This window comes from Phyllopteryx taeniolatus, chromosome 1 (genome assembly GCF_024500385.1).
Source record: "Phyllopteryx taeniolatus isolate TA_2022b chromosome 1, UOR_Ptae_1.2, whole genome shotgun sequence".
Classification (NCBI taxonomy): domain Eukaryota; kingdom Metazoa; phylum Chordata; class Actinopteri; order Syngnathiformes; family Syngnathidae; genus Phyllopteryx; species Phyllopteryx taeniolatus.
The window spans coordinates 48,787,010-48,807,763 of record NC_084502.1 but is presented as its reverse complement, the minus strand read 5'-3'; the positions used below and the strand labels follow the sequence as shown (position 1 = coordinate 48,807,763).

Sequence of the window (20,754 nt, the reverse complement as noted above, 5' to 3'; positions counted from 1 at the left end):
ATGTGTGGAGAAAACCATACTGCTCATCACCTGTCCAATACAGTGCCAACAGTGAAGCATGGTGATGGCAGCATCATGCTGTGGGGGTGTTTTTCAGCTGCAGGGACAGGGAGACTGGTTGCAATCGAAGAAAAGATGAATGCGGCCAAGTACAGGGATATCCTGGACGAAAACCTTCTCCAGAGTGCTCAGACCCTCAGACTGGTCTGGGAATTCAGTGGACTTTTATTTTGAAATGCAACATCAGATTTCAATGGGACCTGTTTTGGTGGAGACCTGGGGTGGGGTGGTGCCCCCAGAACTGGACTGGTGTTGTGATACCTAATAGAGTTTTTTAAATGATTGAAATCAGTTGTAGTGACAGTGAAATATGCAGAATTCAGGGGACTTTTAATTTGAAATGCAACATTAGATTTGGATGGGATCTGTTTTGGTGGAGACCTGGAGTGGTCTAGTGTCCCCCAGAACTGGACTGGTGTTGCGATACCTACTAGATTTCTTTTAAAAATGATTTTTTAAAGTCAGTGGTAGTGACAGCAAAATATGCAAAATTCAGGGGACTTTTATTTTAAAATGCAACATCAGATCTGGAAGGGACCTCTTTTGGTGGAAACCTGGGGTGGTGTAGTGTCCCCAGAACTGGACTGTTGTTGTGATACCGAAAAGATTTATTTTTTTTAATGATTTTTTTAAAATCAGTAGTATTGACAGTGAAATATGCAGATTTCAGACGACTTTTACATGGAAATGCAACATCAGATTTTGATGGGACCTGTTTTGGCGGAGACCTGGGGTGGTGTCGTGTCCCCCAGAACTGGACTGGTTTTGCAATACCGAATAGATTTTTTTTTTAATCAGGGGTAATAACAGCAAAATATGCAGATTTCAGGGGACTTGTATTTTGAAATACAATATCAGATCTTTATTTATTATTTGTTTTGGAGTCCTTGGTTGGTCGAATGTCCCACAGATCTGGATGGGTCTTGTGATACTAATGGGATTATGTTTTTATATTTTTTTGAAAAAAAGATATACTTGCAGTCATGTATGCAGATTTCAAATGAAGTTAATTTTTTAAATGCATCTCAAGATTCGAATTAACCTTGCTGGTTGTAATCCTGGTTTAGTTTACTTTCTCTCAGAAGTGGACTGGTTGCGTTATAACAGAGGGTGTATGTAATATCCATCCATCCATTTTCTGAGCCGCTTGTCCTCACTAGGGTCGCGGGCGTGCTGGAGCCTATCCCAGCTGTCATCGGGCAGGAGGCGGGGTACACCCTGAACTGGTTGCCAGCCAATCGCAGGGCACATCGAAACAAACAACCATTCGCACTCACAGTCATGCCTACGGGCAATTTAGAGTCTCCAATTAATGCATGTTTTTGGGATGTGGGAGGAAACCGGAGTGCCCGGAGAAAACCCACGCAGGCACGGGGAGAACATGCAAACTCCACACAGGCGGGGACGGGGATTGAACCCCGCACCTCAGAACTGTGAGGCTGACGCTCTAACCAGTCGGCCACCGTGCCGCGTGTATGTAATATAATTATTTTAAATCCGAAGCATTGACGTCCCTGGAGGCCTTTATTGGTCGGCTTTTATTTTAAAGGAGGCTTTCGCCACAAGTTGGCGGCTTATTTTACCGTTAGGCTTAGTATACACAAAATTAGGGGCGGCTGTCTTGATCGCAGTTAAACCTCGGCGACCCCTAACGGGACAATCGCAAAGCAAAAGATGTTTGAATATATAAATCTAAAATTGTCAAATGTATTGCAATAATTTGCCCTCCACCCTACTAAAAAAAAACGATTCGAGAGAATATGATTTTAAAGTGATTATTAAAACAAGCGTCCCTTAACGATTATTTAAAAAATGATTCCCGGCGTCTGATGTTGCCCGTACCATACGGACAGCCTTTATTGACGCAACTTCCCCCTGCACTTCCTTTCTGGCGTAGCGAGGCGAGAGGGGCTAACCGCTAAAATGAGGTACGGTCAGATTTTCGCAAATTCATGACTAATTTAAGAACGTTTCGATTGCAATAAAGGCCTTATTTGCTTATTTTTTTTTTTTATACAACTTAAAACAATAACGCATGATATGTTTGACCATAGTGTGGCATCGCTTTTACAGTATCGACCGTCCTCTGACCACTAGTAGTTTGCCGGTGCGGGGCTTTACCTGTCAAGATAGAATCATAGTGCATCCATTATTTTCCGACACATTTAGCTGTACTATTTGGCATATAAATCGGAGATCAGTTGTTACGAACCACACTGTTGACTGTATTTATGCATTTAAAAAATAAAAAATGTGACTACGGTTAGATGGGTTTGACAAGCTTGGCGTATTTTCTTATAAGACAACAGTGAAAGCACAATAGAATAATAAAACCAATATAAACCAACAAAAATTGGTAAGATTCAAGAACAAGACTATTTCTGATCGATTTTGTGATTCTAAAAAAAAAAAACTCTTAAAGTGAACTTGTAACATTTGCGAAGGCAGCCATTTTGTTTCACGTAAGCAATTTAGCTAAGCTATTTTCAACCTGGAATATTGAATAAAGGATAAATTTGACAATGTTTGGCAACTTCAGCAATGTATCTAGTAGGCTTTACACGATCAGGATTTTTGGGACCGATCAGTGAGTTTAAAAAAGTGATAACCGATCACATGATGGAGGAATGTGTCTATTTAAATGACCTGTTCATTTACTGTATATACTTGTGTACCTAATTGTTGCAAAAAAATCTATTTACAATAAATAATGTATCTTTGTTCCTCTATTTATGCCAGTGAGGCGTAGTGACAGACAGAACAAATGAATGGTCTTCTATTCGATGGCAGGAAGTACAAACAGTAATTAATGTATCCACTTTTTTTGACATTTTTGTTTGTTGGTGTGCTGTGAGATTTTTCAGTTGTAAAATATGTTCTTTGGCTCAATAAAGGTTGGAAATCACTGCTGTAGCCAGATCGTGTATTCTAATCAGTCAGGTCAAACCAAAATTACAACATGACAGAAATAATGGTTGCTAACTTACTGTAATTAAAGTACTTTATTTTTAATTAAATGACTTCACCCACACCGAAACTTTAGAGCATGATTCGACAGAACGGCAGCAAGTTTACATCCAATCGTTTGTGCTAGCAGTAGCTTGCTAGGCTACATAACGTTTTGTTGCCTGGTTCCGAGCCGTATCGTATTCAAAGTACGGTAACATACCTCAAGCAAACCCTGGTGAACACCAACACACGTTGGTCCCCATTTTGTCCTTATAATACAGTCGGCGCGATCCACTCTGGTTGTCGTCACCACGGTAACTAGTGTATCCGGTTGCGTTTGAGTTGACAAGATAAAGCCTGGTGATCGTAAAAAAAACGGGATGCGGTGGTATCGGAATACAAGATTTTATTGCAGTAGTCTGGCATAGAGCAAATTTGTCTTGTAGTCTGATCCTTTGCATTATGTGTTGTCTGCCTCAGACGTGTTGTCTGTCCCACACTGTCGACATTATTCTTTTTAATAACTTTATTGGCCGTCAGATATTTACAGGTTTACGTCAAAAGACACGTGACAAAACTAAAAATAAACTAGCTTTTGGATTAAAATATTCTGTGCACGTGGTGTTGCGGAGCCGATCAATGATGTCATCGATCGGATCGGGGAATTGTGATATTAAAGCCGATCAGCATACAATGCTCATTATCGGCCGATACCGATAAGGCCGATAAAATCGGTGTAAAGTCTAGTATCTAGTTTTTCCCCAGGGACTAAAATCCCGCAATTTTCGGAGAGAAGCAACCTTGTCTGTTAAGGGATACAACATGGATTTTAAGCTTATTCTAAGACTGAGAAAAATGGCCTCCTGCTTTTTACATGTGGAATTGATATGATTAAGGTGACCTACATATGTATCTGTTGAAATAATTTGTGGTTAATTCTGCCTTATTTGTGTTGCAGTAAAGTTTCCAGAGACACTTTGTATGAGGCTGTGCGGGAAGTCCTATCGGGCTCAAAGACTAAAAAGAGGAAGTAAGTTTTCACAGCAGACCGTGGCTTTGCTAGTGACTTGTTTTATGTTGCTAATTCATGTCTTGCTGTGTTAGGTTTGTGGAGACTGTGGAGCTGCAGATCAGCCTGAAAAACTATGATCCCCAGAAGGACAAGCGTTTCTCTGGCACAGTCAGGTTGGACCATTTTCTGTCTCACCCAACCTTTTCCCTGTTTGCGTCCGGCCCTGCCTGCATATAGATTTAAAACTTTTATTTTTTTTTATTTTTATTTTTATTTTTATAGTCATAGTATGGTCCAGACAGGCCAGGCGCAGGCATGGAAAAGTACTCTGGGTAGTCTGCCTGAACTGACTCAGCAGACGGACCCCTACCCTGGGTCTTAAAACATGAGGGGAGGCTTTGAGAGGCTGAGCTGTTTCAAGCTCGTGACCTCGGGCCGACCAATGTTCGCTATATTATGAATGAAGTCAGCTGGACCCCTGGCATTGTGGTGGTATGGGTAAGGCTTTAACATTTAAACTGTTATGGCTCATTTATGTTCTCCATTGGATAGAACCTTAGCTGTATTCTCTGGGTAGCGTTGAGCTTTAAAGCTAATCTTATTTCCAGAAATGGTGGATATCCAGTGCTGTGGGTTGCCAGCGCCATCCACTTATTGTCAAAGTTTGCTTCGTGATCATTTTGAGGATTTCCCATGGAAGAAGGAGGTGCGAGGGCCTGTTTGTTGCTGCTTGCAGCTTTAAGTGCATGTTAAAATATAATCAACAATTTAAACGAATCCATAGCCACTTGGAGGAAAATTTTGATTGCGCACAAATAATTAATAGCGGCGCATTCCTTCCAATGTAGTACACACGCATAAGTGCAGTGTTTGTGGAGTATTTTTTTTCCATGTGTATTGGGGGCATAAATGAGCCTTTAGACTGAGTGAATGCTGAGGCATTGCAGGTGCGGAGTTTGAATTGTGAACTTGCAACTCTTAATGTGCAGGCTGAAGACTCTCCCCAGGCCAAAGTTCTCAGTCTGCCTTCTCGGAGACCAGCAGCATTGTGACGAGGCCAAAGCCGCTGACCTGCCTCACATGGATGTGGAGGTGCTCAAAAAGCTAAACAAGAACAAGAAGCTGGTCAAAAAGCTTGGTGAGGAGTAATTTACAGCTTGGACCACCACTGGATTTTCTCAGTCTGCTTGGGATCCTTACCATTTGTCCTTTTTTTCCCAGCCAAGAAGTATGACGCGTTCCTGGCTTCAGAGTCTCTGATCAAGCAGATCCCTCGTATCCTGGGCCCTGGGCTCAACAAGGCTGGCAAGTTCCCCTCCCTGCTCACCCACAACGAGAACCTAATTACCAAAGTGGATGAGGTAAAATCCACCATTAAGTTCCAGATGAAGAAGGTAAGCTGACGGCAAACACCTTCCGCAACAGCTTCTCGCAGCACTTCATCCCGAGTTTGTTTGTCTCAGGTGCTCTGTCTGGCCGTGGCCGTCGGACACGTGAAGATGACTGAAGATGAGCTGGTGTACAACATCCACCTAGCCGTCAACTTCCTGGTGTCGCTGCTCAAGAAGAATTGGCAGAATGTGCGCGCCCTGTATGTCAAGAGCACCATGGGAAAGCCCCAGCGCCTCTACTAAGTGACAAGCTTTTCTACAAATAATAAAAATGTGGACTTTCCAACAATGATGGTGTGGACGTGTTCATATTCATTTAGTGATGAAACAATCGTTCAATAAGCAGCAATACTGTTGTAGACCTGGCAGATCAATCTGCTGTCGTGTTGACAGATGTTTTAAAAGTTGCAAGGTCAAAGTCGGGCATGATTCAACTTAAGCACTGTCATGTTTTGTTTCCTTTTGATAAACATGGCAAGCGAGCGACTCAAAGCTGGACAAATACTGACTGTGGATCTCATAATGGGATTAGCTATTCTCAGTACTGCAGAGAGAGAGAGTCCAAACGCAAAGCAGCCACTGTAAAAAAAAAAAAAAAGCTGAGGTAGCATTAAGGAATTGCATTCACCTGGGTAACAAATTTGAGCTCTTTTAGATGGAGCCGGTCCATGCAGTCATGCACCCTCAGGTGAGTAGAATTTACAGAGAAGCATCTACAAAATACCATAAATACAGTGTCTTGGTTGTCTTTCAGCTAGAGGTGGACACTAAAGGTTCTCAGGAGTCTGTCCGTGACCATGATGACAGTGACTCGGGTAAGTTTTTTTTGTGTGTGTTACAGGTAATCGTGGGTGTTGTAAGGGTCTAAATCTAAGCGCTCCTAAACCACCCACTCGTTAGAGGAATAATTTACATTCCAGTGTGAAATATTTAGAAGCAGGCAAAGGTGATAAACTTTGCTAAGTGGCCAGTGAGAAAGTAAATGCTCACTGCAGGTAGAATGCATTACCATATTATTGTACAGTCACTAGTTAATGGTGGTAGTAACAGACAGGTTCTCTGTTGCGAGTTTGTATACAGTATGTGGTACTTGGGCCATAATTGCTGACAAAGTACTCAATAGTTTCTCCAAACGTTTATTTCTATAAACGTTGCCCAAGTGCAGGGATGTCACCAGGTTTTTATGGATAGAGGGGTTTTAAGTCTCTTTTAGAGTCGTAGACTGTTTTTGAAGATTTTAAAACAATACAATACTGAGTAAAAGTTAAGTCACTGTTAGATTTGTAGTTATCTGCTTTTTAAAACAGTACGCAAACAGTCAGTATGTTTATATCGACCACAAAAGAAAGTACGTACACAGTTACAGTGTAGGCAAAAAAAAAAAAAAGGTCACCATTATCACAAAGTCAGCCAAGCCCATCATTTTCAATTGAAATTTTTTTTTAAGAGAATTTCCCTGCGAGGTGTTAATGTTATCAAAATCAAACTAACAGGTGCTGTCACCAGCCACTTGGGAGCATCAATGAATGCTGTCTATTTTTAAGGGTGGCAAATCTGTCTGTCACTGTTTTGACTCAGATGCTGAAATGTGTCTTCATCGATTGACAGTGTAAATGCCGACAGCGCCAACAAAACATGCATACGAAACAAAAACTAGTCAATATAGAGCAGTAATTCTCAACCAGTGTGCCATGAGCGCTCTTCAGGTGTGCCGTGAGAAATTATAACATTTTATGTAATTGCTCCAAAAAATATTTACAGGAAATAATGCATCTTTGTTCATCTATTTATGCCAGTGAGGCATAGTGACAGACAGAACAAATAAATGCTCTTCTATTAGATGGCGGGAAGTACATACAGTAATTAATGTATCCACTTTTTGATTTTTGTTTCTTGGTGTGCCGTGAGATTTTTCTCTTGTAAAATATGTGCCTTGGCTCCATAAAGGTTGGAAATCACTGATAATAGAGGCTAATGACATGGCTCTGGCTCACAGTAGTTTGGCTTGTATTTATCTCCTGGCTCTCCACTTTTGAAACATTACTCTCCTAAATGTAATGTCAAGCTGAAGAAGTCTTGTGCGATGCACCTTGACTGAAATGTTTCATATTTCATATCCATATTGAGTTCCATATGATTCTTGGGCTGCGTCACAAATGGCTTTATTCTGTGAAATGCTGTAGACTCACATGGCCAGTAGATGTCACTCTCTTGTTACTCTCTGGACTCAGCCGACTCACATTCACACCTACAGACAATTTAGAGTCTTCAATTAACCGACCATGCATGTTTTTGGGATGCGGGAGGAAACCGGAGTACCCGGAGAAAACTCACGCGGGCATGGGGAGAACATGCAAACTCAACACAGGTGAGGCCGGATTTGAACCCCGATCCTCAGAACTGTGAGGCGGATGTACTAACTAGTCGTCTACTGGGCCGCTGTGATTAATTATTATTGTTAATATGATTGTTATTATTATCCACTGATGACAACGCTAAATGAATGAGTTCAGCTACTGTTTCATGATGTGAATTCATGCATAAAGTTCACGCTGTAACCTTCATCTTCATGTAAACAGCCAACTGTTCTTGGCTCTTCATCACTGCTGGTGGAAACAATTAGTTACCTCCGGTCCCCAGCTAACAGCAGAAAGTCCCATGCTACTACTATGTAGTTTGTCGATTATCTGAGTGGACCCCTGCATACTTGTGGTATGTTATCCCAGGATTCATCTATCCGCTGATTTTTTTTCAATTTTTTGTCATTTTTGTTTTTCATTTTATTTCCCAATTTATTTTTTTTGTTTTTTCTTTTTTGGGGGGAGCCAATCCCGGGAAAGCTTATTGATGGTTTATCCCCGCCTATCTAAATATTTTCTGGGTTAAAAAATATAAAATAAAATAAGCAACCAAATCATTTAAGTGGGCTTCAACACCACTGCACAAGAGTCAGTTTCCCCGGCTGGTGGTTTGTATTCATTATTTGACACTACATAAACACTGACCTGACACTGACTTATTTTGGTAGCTCCGGTTATTGGCAGTGTTGCATATCAGCTAAATATTTAGTTTCACTTGAAACCTTTAGATTTAACATTTTCATTTTGATCTAGATTTAACATTTATATAATTTATCATTCTATTTAATGTGTATGTAATATTTAGATTAAACATTTACATTCAACTTACAATTTTGGTGTAAGATTTAATATTTGAATGGAAGTGATATACAGTATCTCTATTAAGCTGACAAATTTGGTTGTGCAAAATAGTAAGTCAAAAAGTCACAAGATTTTCAACATTGTTTGAAACTAAATGTGACAAAATGTTGCTGTTATTTTCAGCATGTGGCGCTTTACAAACGCCAATCCATAGTTAACCAGGTACAGTGACCTTAATGAGACAGAAGTCTTCATGGCAAAGTGCTAATGTTTTCAGTATTAGTAGTGTTGCAACTCTAACATGATTTGAAGAGCTAGTCCAGTGGTGAATAATCATGTCTTATAATTCTTTACCTCAGATGTTATAGTGTTCCACCTAAAAATATTGCATTATCATGAAGTCTTTTAAATTACAGAAAACAGTCAGGAGGAGACACCAACATCTAACTGGAACGAGCTGTCCATCATAGATCGAGTGGGACTCAACAGGTGTCAGGCTGGGATCCACAAAACACGTTTTTTGTATAAATAGTGAATGTGACTTTTTTTTTTTTTTTTTTTAACTGAGCTTTTGTTTTCTTGACAGTGTGGAGATGTCAGAGATTGATTTGGAAGTAAGTCCCATTATTTATTTTTTACAGCTTTAGAAATTCAACAAGTCAGCTGCTAGAACTCGCTAGTCAACATCTGGCCCTAATTTGACACTCATTACTTAACATGTGGACACATGAGTGACACCCGACCAATCCGTGGTGCCACTACATCGATTGGTGTCTACTTCTTCCAATGATACATCGAAAGTGTCTAAAAAGTCATGCACTGACAGTACATTGAGACCTCTCAGGTAACTCAGTTCACAGAGAGGATTTGTTGTTTACTGAGTGAATCGATTCACAGAATGTTTAAAAATGCAAGCGGAGTGCTTTTTTTTTTAACCATATGTCCAGAAAATGAGACAATGTGTGGTCATCATTCAGGTGAAATGTATTGTACTCTGCATTACTGCCATTCTAACAGGTATAAATCGCTATGTACATTAATGCATTACAGTAAAAAGCCATAGTTACTGTAATTGTGTTTCTTTTGGACATCCTCGTTGTCCCCCTCGCAGAAGGCCTTCTCTCAGATTGCCTTGGCCTTCCGCTGTGACCAGTACACCCTGAAGCAGAGGCTCCAGGCGGAAGAGCACGCCCGCAACCTGGCTGAGGAGAACATCCAGCTGGAGCTGTCCAGAGGCAGAGAGACGCTGGAGGTACACAGTGCACAGACTTTAAATGAGGCATTTTATTTTGCATTTTACCCACAATTTTAAACAACTCCCGGGTGTCTTAATAAAAGTTTTCCAAACCACTTCTCAGCTCACCTTTCCCTGTACTGTGGAGCCGATGCTGAGTACAGCTTTTGCCACCATGACAAACAGGGATGAGCTAGGAACTTGTTCTCAACCAACCCAGAGTCTGAAGAGAAAACCAAAGCCCCCATAAAGAGGCATCTCAGCCAATGTCGGGGGTTGAAGTCACAAGAGATGGCTGATCCACAACTTGAATAACTTTATTAATCTTTATCCTAAATGCTAAATGTTGGTATCATAGCAAGGTTCATAGGATTTGAACCCTGGTCCCCAGAACTGTGAGGCAGATGTGCTAACCAGTCGTCCACCGTGCCGGCTCGCACAAAACAACCTATACAAAAACAATTTAAGATCTGAGAATGAGCAAATGCATATGTTAATATACATAGTACGTAATAAATATAGCACAGCAAAGAGGCATTTGAAGTTGATAAAATTCATGAAATTAACCTTGGAATTAAAAGAAAATATACGAGCCATATGTCGACTGGAGTACAATTTAACTCCACCCGCAGCAGTGTGTGTACCTACTGTGAAATTATCAATTGACATCACATTTGCACACGCACAATATATAAATCAGATTATCGTCGGGATTTGAAAGAATACTGAAGCCTTGAAAAAACTAGGAAATCCAACCTGTCTGTTTGGACTTTCTTGTTGAGTGTCAATGTTGGCCGCGCACAGACAGCGAGCGAGGGTCACATATAAATGCAATATCCTACTGTACAAGGCAGCGCTTGAACGGGACGAGGATAAAACTAATGAGAAGTGTCATTTTAATTGTTATTTAGGACAATCAACCCATTAGCAAATTTCTGGTTTGAGTTATTATCGCCAAAGTTGTTATTGTTTTTATGAATGACTGTCGTTCCAATAGGTTGTGCACCTTGGGTGTGTTTCATGTGTGTTTGACGTATTTACGATGGCTGATCCAGCATTATTTGTGCGTACGCATTGGTCTGAGGATGTTCTAATTTTTTTGGGAGAGTACGGGCAAAAACAAGTATGGACATTTTGATAAATCATAGGTTTGTGCGTCAAACGTGCGTACACACGATTTAACCATAAATCTGTGCATAAGCACGGATAGTAAATTAAGCCCAATGATGTAAATTGGCTGACAGTAAGAGGACAGGCTTAAAGCTGTAGTATGCAACTTTTGGCGGCCCCCCTTAACTCAAATTCTCCATTACAACAAAATCACAGAGCCGTCGCTTCAATATGACTTAGGCAATGCCTGTTATGCCCCTTATATATGATTCTAAAACATGTTTGCTATGTTTTGAAAGACATGCGTCATTTCCGTGCCGTCATTTGCAGTGCGCCACCAACCAGGCCAGCGTGGGAAATTAATAGGCCATTTACTAAATATAAAAAATAAGATACTGAAATACAGCAAGATGTCAGATGATCCGAATGGCTTAATCAGCATTGTGTCATCTCCTCTACTACTGGCTTGGGTGTTTTTTTAACCAAAAAAAAGTTGTGGATTATAGCTTTAAACAAAACTTTAAAAAAAAAAATAAACATCCAAACAAGTATTTCAACTACAAACCACAAAAATCTCAGGTAAAAAATTAAATTATTGGTAGGTTAAATTAAATTGTCCTCTTTATATTTTGACTGCCTGCCGTAAAAGCATCATTTGTATTTTCACTGGTGGAGGCAGCACTTCATCACCAAGCTCCCCAATAAGATTTACCCGGTCACACTTTATGGTGGGTGGGCAGTCACTCCAAAGACTCAACATTGTGTATACAAAAACAATTTAAAAGTAACTTTTCCAGAAACATGAGCAGCAAGAGGCTGGGAGAATGTATAGTGAAGTGCAGTAAAGTGTGTGTTTGAGTTTTTTTACAGGCACTAAAGGGCCTGTGTCTGGATAGCAAGCGCCGTAAGATCCTGCAGAGGCTAGAATTGTCGCTGGACATCCTCACAGGCACCGTAGAGCGCATCTCCAACACGGCCGAGGTTCTTGGAGCGGTGCACCAGGTATACACAGGCACTCAAGTTCCCTTTCTTTATCTTTGGTGGAAATACAAGACTAGGTGAAGAATGGCATCAAAGTTTGATGATCACGTAGAGGGTTAGCCATGAAAAAGAAATGATTAGAAGGTCCTCTTTTGAGAAAGCTGTGACTGTGTCATCTAGTGGCAACCGGAAAGTGAGACACAATTGCCAGCTTCGTACATGAACCTGAACTTCTTACGGGGTTTTCTGGATGATTCAGAATCAGGGCAAATGTCAGACAGAATGACAATGATATACTGAATTGCAAAGCAAACTGAAGGTGTGCTGTGTGTACTGTGTGATCATTGCATGTGGTGGGCAGACCCTGGTGACGAAGACTTCGCCATTGATCATCAAACTATCATAATGTTGCCGTAGATGATCATATCTACTCCACACTTGATAAGGCGAGCAATAATGTTGCCCTGAAATTTACACACGCATACAAGCTACCGAAATCTGGGACTGGCCCAGAGAATTACAGACCCTTTCCAAAGAATTTGAATATTATGGAAAAGTTTATTTGCATAAATCCATTCAAAAAGTTAAACTTTCATAGATTATAGATTCAGGGCCCACAATTTAAACAATTTCAAGTATTTATTTGTTTATTTTTACATCATTTGGGCTTCCAGCTCATAAAACCGACAAAATCAGGAATTCAAAAAATTTGAATACTTAGAAGAAATCACCCCAAAGTTTGGTTCAATTGTCTCAGTTGGGTTCAATATGGGGAAGATGGCAGACTTGACAACTGGCCAGAAGACCATCTTTGATACCCTCCATAGGATGGGTAAGCCACAAAAGTTCATAGCTAAGGAGGCTGGCTGTTCACAGAGCGCTGTGTCCAAGCATATCAACGGAAAGTCTAGTCTAGTGGAAGGAGATCCAAGGCTTTGGAGGAAGATGGGTGAAGAACATAAATCAAGCTGCTTGAGGTCCAGTGTGAAATATGCACAGTCATTCATGATTTGGGGTGCAATGTCCAGTGCAGGTGTTGGTAAACACTGCTTTCTTAAATCCAAGGTCACTGCAACAGTCTACCAGAATGCTTGAGAGGACTTCATGATTACTTCTGCTGAGGATCTGTATGGAGATGCAGATTTCATCTTCCAGCAGGACCTGGCCCCTCCCAAACTGGTAGAAGCACCAAAACCTGGTTTGATGCCCATGCCATCATAGTGCTTGACTGGCCAGCCATCTCAGCGGAGCTAAACCCCATTGAGAATCTATGGGGTATTATCAAGAGGAAAAATGAGGCGCACCAGACCCACAAACAAAGAAGAACTGGCAGCAAGCATCAAGGAAATCTGGGCTTCCATAACTCCCAGGCAACGCCACAGGCTGATTGCCTCAATGCCACGGTGCAAAGGGATTCCCCAAAAATGATTGAAGATTAACAAATTGTTTTGAAAGTACCATATTTTGATTGATTTAATGTGACCCTAATTTATTGTTTTTTTTTCTCCAAAAACTGAGAAGTAAATAGTAATGTATTCACAGTATTCGAATTTTCGGAATTCCTGATTTTGTCGGTTTTATGAGCTGGAAGCCCAAATTATGTAAAAATAAACAAATAAATACTATAAATTGTTTAGGCGGCACGGCGGATGACTTGTTAGCACATCTGCCTCACAGTTCTGAGGACCGGGGTTCAAATCCCGGCCCCGCCTGTGTAGAGTTTGCATGTTTGCATCTCCCCGTGTCTGCTTGGGTTTTCTCCGGACACTCCGGTTTCCTCCCGCATCCCAAAAACATGCATGATAGGTTGATTGAAGACTCTATATTGCCCTTAGGTGTGAATGTGTGCGCGAATGGTTGTTTGTTTATATGTGCCCTGCGATTGGTGACCAGTTCAGGGTGTATCCCGCCTCTCGCCGGAGGATAGCTGGGATAGTCTCCAACACGCCCGTGACCCTTGTGAGGATAAAGCATTACAGAAAATGGAAATGTGTTTTTATTGTGGGCACTGAATCTATAATCTATGAAAATTGAACTTTTTGAATAGAATTATGGAAATAAACCTTCCCATTATATAATTTGTTTTGGAAAGGGTCTGTATCCTCTGCATTGAGAGCAACAAGAAGAGGTTGCTCAGTCATCTGATAAGGATGCTTCCTGGACGCCGCTCCGGTGAGATGTTCTAGGTACTTCCCTCCGTGAGGAGGCCCTGGAGAAGACTCAGGACACGCTGGAGAGAGACTACATCAGTCGCCTGAACTGGGAACGTGTCGGGATCCCCTCAGAATAGTTGGATGAAGTGGCTGGGGAGAGGGAGTTCTGGGCTTCCCTGCTTCAATTGCTGCCCTCACAACCCGACCACAAGAAAATGGATGGTTAGATGATTGTATGAACCCGCTGCAAAACACATTCAGTTGCACCCCCTGGAAAGTTTGAAAACATTTTACCCAGACACTAGTTTCACCGATTAAAAATGAAATTGGGTGGACAAGAAAGTCTGAAGGACCCATGTCTGAAATTGAACTTGAAGTTGGCTATTTTGTTAAGAAGCAGATCTCAGAATCAGAATCAGAATCATCTTTATTTTGCCAAGTATGTCCAAAAAAAAACACACAAGGAATTTGTCTCCGGTAGGCAGCCGCTCTAGTGCGACAACAGAGAACACTTTTGAGACATTGAGAAAAACAGTCTCTGAGCAATAAAGGGTTGCTAGTTATCTATTTTTTATTTTTATTTTTATGTTTTTGACAATTGTGCAAAACGATGCAGAATCCTCTAGCACTTAGAGCAGTTTGAATGACTAATATAGCAATAGGGTGGGTAGGGGGGTACTGACAATCTTTTCAGCAGTTTTGATTGTCTGTTGCAGTCGGGGTTTGTCCTTTTTTGTAGCAGCACCAAAACAGACTGTGATGGAAGAACACAGGACTGATTCGATGATCGCTGTGTAGAACTGTCTCAGCAGCTCCGGTGGTAGGCCGTGCTTCCTCAGAAGCCGCAGGAAGTACATCCTCTGCTGGGCCTTTTTGAGGACGGAGATGATGTTGATCGCCCACTTCAGGTCCTGAGAGATTGTAATTTCCAGCAACTTGAAGGTCTCGACGGTTGACACAAGGCAGCTGGACAACGTGAGGGGCAGCTGTGGCGAAGGATGCCTCCTGAAGTCCACGATCATCTCTACAGTCTTGAGCCTGTTCAGCTCCAGGTTGTGTCGGCCGCACCACAGCTCCAGCCGCTCCAATTCCTGTCGATATGCAGACTCGTCACCGTCTTTAGTGAGGCCGATGACTGTGGTGTCATCTGCAAACTTCAGGAGTTTGACAGCCGGGTGCGTTGAGGTGTAGTCATTCGTGTAGAGAGAGAAGAGCAGCGGAGAGAGGACACAACATTGGGGTGCCCCAGTGCTGATGGTGTGTGTGGATGAGGTGGCCTCCCCCAACCTGACCTGCTGTGTCCTGCCCGTCAGAAAGATGTAAATCCACTGGCAGATGGCAGGCGAGATGCTGAGTTGGAGAAGTTATTTTGGGCAAATTCCAGGCCTCGTACTTTGAACTGCTTTGTGTCTTTGTGGATTTTGAAAAAGCAAATGACAGGGTGACAAGTGGTGGGCTTTGGTGCTGTATGAGAACTTTTAATGAAAACGTTAGCTAGGCAAGTAAGAAAAATCAGCGTTAAGCAGGGAAGACGTCATTGTTTGGAGGCTGGTTGGATCGCAGGAATTCACAATGCTATGCACATATGGGACTTCATAGTATTAGACACAAAGACTACAGATTTTATTCGGAAAATTACTTGATGGCGAAATACAATCAGAAGTCGTAATCCTGTGATATGGCTTTGGGTGATTATTCTGAGCAATTATGCTGTGCTATGGGGTGTGTTAAGAGTGATATTTATTCCCCAATCTGCCCGGAAAACGCTCGGTGCTGACAATCCTTGACCAGTGAGTGTATAACAGTTGCTACGTATGTGCAACAGGAGGCTCGTGTGAGTCGGGCAGTGGAGCTCATGGTGGCTCACGTGGAGAATGTGAGGAGCCGATTGCAGCGACATGAGTCGGATCTGGAGGAGGCCAAGAAGATGATCCAGCAGCAGAACTCCTGCAGGACCGTCGATGAGCCTGGAGCTCCTTTCGGTCTGTCATCATTTGTCTCAAAACATTTGTTTTGTTTGCCAAGATATGACTTGACCTGATTTGTTTCACCCCAAGATCCAGATGAAAGTGACAGCTGGAAGAAAAGCTTTCAGCAGGTATCAGGCCATGTGTCCGTGGTAAGATAGCTTCCCCTGCTCATGTTTCAACGCTCTGCTCTTTGCTAGAATGGCAGTCGCCGCAGAGTCAGTGTGTCATTGATTCCAAGCGACATCCAGGTGAGGCTTCTCTTGTGAGCCCTCCATCCCCTTGACCTCAACGTTAGGTAGCCTACACCTGCATGAGAAAAGTCCCGCCCTTGATTAGCAAATAGCCAGGAAATTAGATACCTTCACGATGCAAACAAAAATAACAAACATATTTTTGATACATCTCTTGAATCGGAGCTCACTAGATTGTGCTAGTACATGTTGTGGGCATTGAAGTACCTGTAGCCTCCAGATAGTGCATAGTTCACTTGCAAGTTCTCTTCATGTATTTTTTTGCTAAATAAAATTAAACTGGAAGTCATTTCCAGTAATATTAATCTGTTTTGGAGCAATCTGTGAATAACTAATTGCCATGCGACCGCCCTTTTACGTCAACAAAATCGATACTCCGCCATATCTTGGTATGGCATGTCAACGACAGAACTGGAGACCAAATGCACAGCAGGTGTGGACAAAGCAATGTACTATACTATAAAGTGGCAGTATTTAGTCATATTTTATATATTGTCGCTGTCGGGTGGCATCCCGTCATCTCCAAAATGACAACTTTTCAGGAAAAAAAAGGCCATTCAGCTATAGTTTCCACACACCGCTTTATTCAAGTTGATATTGTACATTATATTGCTATCATATACTGTTGCACACTTATGTTAACACAACATCCGAAAATAATGTCCAATCGCTAATTTATTAGGATGTCATTGATTAAAATGGTACGAACACGACGCCAGCCGTGCCCATCAAAGTCTGAGGCCACACGACACCACCGACCGTACAGAAAGCCTGTAACTTCACAAAAGCAAACTCTGGTGTTACGTCATCTTCCCAAACTCTTTCAAAGATCTTAAGAGTCATGAGCGATGCAATCAATATAACAAGCTGACTAAACCCGTGGATACAGTATAGGCGGAAATGAATCTTATCTCCATTTATCTCATGCGGCTTCCTTCCTTCTGCAACAAAGCATTATAGCGATCGATTTTAACAAAACAAGCCTACTTAAACGTATCTAACCTTATCTTTTCAATCATTATTGTCTAAATAAAACATCCAAACTTTCAATAAAGGTGTCAGTTACGCTGCACGACGTCTCAGACATTTTGAGCATTCAAGAGCGTTCATAAATTTGTAACCACTTTAAATTAGTTAATATTGGGTAAAAATAACAAAGTGGGGAAAGACCAATAGTATCGATTTGTGAAGCAACTCACAACACCTACTAATAGAAGGAAATGTGCTCGTCTTCTGTCACTGATGTCAGCAGGCTCATTCGCGTTTCGACCTACTAAATGTGGGGGTGGTCCAAAATCTGGCTGAAAATCAAATATGCAATCGGAAAGAGCCTAAAATTACTACTGAGTCTATTCTGGGGGACATTTTTCTGCCGACATCGTTTTTAAGTCCAGAATTATGGAATAAGTACCAATGTTCGCAGTATCAGATACTGTTATTTCTCGTGTATAATGTGCATTCCCCCCCCCCACCCCCCAACAAATTGTCAAAAGTCAATAGTGCGCATTAGACATGGGTATAGGGGAAAATGAAAAAAAACTTCACATTTGATAAATGTATGCCGCCATCTAGTGGTTATGAAAAACCTGTACACTTTCATTCCAATAGGCCATTGCCACCTAGAGGTTATGAAAAAGGTGTAGCCTACACTTTCATTCCAATATGACAAGGGTACATATGCCTGCATATTTGTACAGTTGTATTCATAAGTTTACATACCGAGGCAGAATTTGTGAAATATTTTATTTATTTATTTTTTGTTAGTTTTTTTTTTTTATGTACGACTGATGACTGAACAACAACCATCATAAATTTCTTTATGGTTATGTTTTGGTGACTGTCAATGCTTGACAGTTTAATTTGAAACCCATTAAAATAAAATTAAATGTGTTTTGCCTGGTCCTTCATGTTTTCTTAAAAGAACTGTACACATCTCACAAATTCTGCCTGGGTAATCAAACATATGAGCACAACTGTATGTTTTCTCATTTACTAAATAAAAATAGGGCTTTGAATTTCAAAATACGAGCAGGTAAATAAAAAGGAAGTATTACGTGTTCAAATAAAGTGCTTAACTTCAGAATAATTCTTTAAAAAACTAACAAAATACAGGTAATATTTCATGTTTTGATCATATGGGTAGAAGCAAAATCATGCGTTGTAAAAATGCATTATACATAGGAAGAAGGGTTTTCCAGAATTTTGTGGTCAACTTTGGGGGGTGCGTATTATACACGAAAAATTACGGTAGGTCCTTTAAGTGTATATTATTACTTCCTTTTTTTATACAGCTCGAGTATTGGATCTCATAACACAGCTGGACTCCAATGAAGGTGTAGAACCATCTTAAGGATGATCAGAAGAAATGGACAGCACCCGAGTTAAATATATGAGTGTCACAGCAAAGGGTCTGAATACTTAAGGCTGTGTGATATTTCCGTTTTTCTTTTTTAATAACTCAACAAATATTTCCACAATTCTGTTTCTTTCTGTCAATATGGGGTGCTGTGTGTACATTAATGAGGGAAAAAAATGTACTGAAATGATTTTAGCAAATGGCTGCAATATAACCAAGAGTGAAAAATTTAAGGGGGTCTGAATACTTTCCTTACCCATTGTATATACGACCTAAACAGTTTATTTCCATCCATCCATCCATTTTCTGAGCCGCTTCTCCTCACTAGGGTCGCGGGCGTGCTGGAGCCTATCCCAGCTATCATCGGGCAGGTTGCCAGCCAATCGCAGGGCACATAGACACAAACAACCATTCGCACTCACAGTCACACCTACGGGCAATTTAGAGTCTCCAATGAATGCATGTTTTTGGGATGTGGGAGGAAACCGGAGTGCCCGGAGAAAACCCACGCAGGCACGGGGAGAACATGCAAACTCCACACAGGCGGGGCCGGAGATTGAACCCGGGTCCTCAGAACTGTGAGGCAGACGCTCTAACCAGTTGTTCACCGTGCCAACAGTTTATTTAACTAATTTTTTTTTTCACGATCTAGAATGACTTAATGAGATCAATGACGGCTAAATTAATGCAACAGATATTGCAGGACTTTTGGTAATGGAAGCGCTCCAAGGGAAAAATTTAAGAGCAGAGAGGCCTGTCATGGCCCCCGAGCCGTACTTTGCCCAATTAAAATTGTGTGTCCTAATGAAATGATTTGTTTGCTCGTCCGCCTCTCCAGAAGACAAAGCGAGACTCTAAGAAGCGGGCCGCCCACGGGGAAGCTGATCCAGGCAGTAATTTGTTCCCAGCTTGTCCGTCTCCCAGCTTGAGCTCAGCGTCCAGCTGCAGCGGCGCCAACAAGGACGACAGCTACTTGGTGGATGACAGGTGCTGCTTCGTGCCACATCCGCCCCTTCATTTCTTCTTCTTCCTCTAATGGCTTTTTGTTCGTCTTCCAGGCCAATTGATCCCGATGAAGTGTCTGCCCCGGCACCTCCCCATCCCACTCCCATCCCAGAGCTCCCTGTCCCATGCAAACGAGCTACCGGTGGAAAGGTGCCACACAAAAGGTAGTTAATCTACTGTACCTGTACAATATACACTGACCGCACCGTTACGACCACTTGCATAATATAATGAGACCAATACAAATATTCTGTTCAGGTAATAATGCTGGGTTTTGACTAAAACTGTCAGTGAGCTGGTATATTGCTGGTCAAATTGGCATATATGTGTGTGTGTCTAGATGTGTATATATTATTATATCTACACCTTATACCATTTCTGTTGGCCTTGTCCTTTTCTTAAAATACAGGTGTAATGTTTTAATGTTGTGGCCAGCCAGGTGTTTACTGTAAACGTTTAAAAAAAAATATATATATATTAACTGGAAATGTGCCTCCATCGATGTCTTTCAGTTGCACGCTGGACACAACGCGGCAGAGGCACAAAAGCAAAGTTTCATTGGCAAAGAAAAAGGCTGACAAAGAGAAGAAGAGGACAAACATCTACTGCCGGATTTCTGAGTAGGTCTTTATTTTTGTTGACTATTGAATCCTAATAAAATAATCTAATGATGATGATGATGATGATGATGGTGGCTGTCGTTTTCAGAGATGGATCGCTGCGCAGGCAACGGCCTTTTGCTCGTTGTCGCTGTTTGCTGCTCTGCGTCTTTGTGCTTCTCGCCTTTATTACCTGGATTTTTCTCTTTGTGTAAGAATATTAAAGTGGACATACTATGGAAAATTTACTTTTTAAATGCTTGTATAAAAAAAGGTGTGTCTTTGGAGTGCCATCATCACGTGAAATTACATTAAAAAGTAAATCTTTTGTTAGCTTTCTAAAAATGTTTCTGTGAGCCGGCGGTTCTGTATTTTGCTGAATTATAATGTGTGAAGTGCTGACTGCACGAGGAAAGGCCAAATGATACTTTTATTGAATATTTTGGGAGTCTCTGGACTCCGATGGAATTAGCAGTGGCTCATTTGCATCGGACAGAACCACACTCCACCCCTAAACTGAGT

General features: G+C 41.4%; 2 protein-coding genes across 5 annotated transcripts; both read left to right on the top strand.

The window, feature by feature from the left end:
- Window positions 1–1,890: 1,890 nt before the first annotated feature.
- On the top strand, window positions 1,891–5,701 carry rpl10a (ribosomal protein L10a). Of its 2 annotated transcripts, XM_061800283.1 has the most exons (6): window positions 1,891–1,988; window positions 3,968–4,039; window positions 4,114–4,194; window positions 5,011–5,159; window positions 5,243–5,415; window positions 5,485–5,701. In XM_061800283.1, exons 1-6 carry the CDS (start codon window positions 1,984–1,986, stop codon window positions 5,653–5,655), a joined length of 651 nt encoding a protein of 216 aa, XP_061656267.1. In that variant the 5' UTR covers window positions 1,891–1,983; the 3' UTR covers window positions 5,656–5,701. The 2 variants fall into 2 exon arrangements, with proteins under 2 accessions (XP_061656267.1, XP_061656273.1); XM_061800289.1 differs by lacking the exons at window positions 1,891–1,988; window positions 3,968–4,039; window positions 4,114–4,194 and adding an exon at window positions 4,315–4,519.
- A 133-nt stretch (window positions 5,702–5,834) lies between these two features.
- si:ch211-163l21.11 (inositol 1,4,5-triphosphate receptor associated 2) lies at window positions 5,835–20,560 on the top strand. Of its 3 annotated transcripts, none has more exons than XM_061800259.1 (13): window positions 5,835–6,100; window positions 6,171–6,227; window positions 8,990–9,062; window positions 9,160–9,187; window positions 9,685–9,825; window positions 11,788–11,919; window positions 15,877–16,033; window positions 16,109–16,149; window positions 16,219–16,269; window positions 19,467–19,615; window positions 19,687–19,797; window positions 20,146–20,253; window positions 20,342–20,560. In XM_061800259.1, exons 4-13 carry the CDS (start codon window positions 9,167–9,169, stop codon window positions 20,445–20,447), a joined length of 1,017 nt encoding a protein of 338 aa, XP_061656243.1. In that variant the 5' UTR covers window positions 5,835–6,100; window positions 6,171–6,227; window positions 8,990–9,062; window positions 9,160–9,166; the 3' UTR covers window positions 20,448–20,560. The 3 variants fall into 3 exon arrangements, with proteins under 3 accessions (XP_061656243.1, XP_061656226.1, XP_061656235.1); XM_061800242.1 differs by having other exon boundaries at window positions 6,167–6,227; XM_061800251.1 differs by lacking the exon at window positions 16,219–16,269 and having other exon boundaries at window positions 6,167–6,227; window positions 16,109–16,170.
- Window positions 20,561–20,754: the final 194 nt, after the last annotated feature.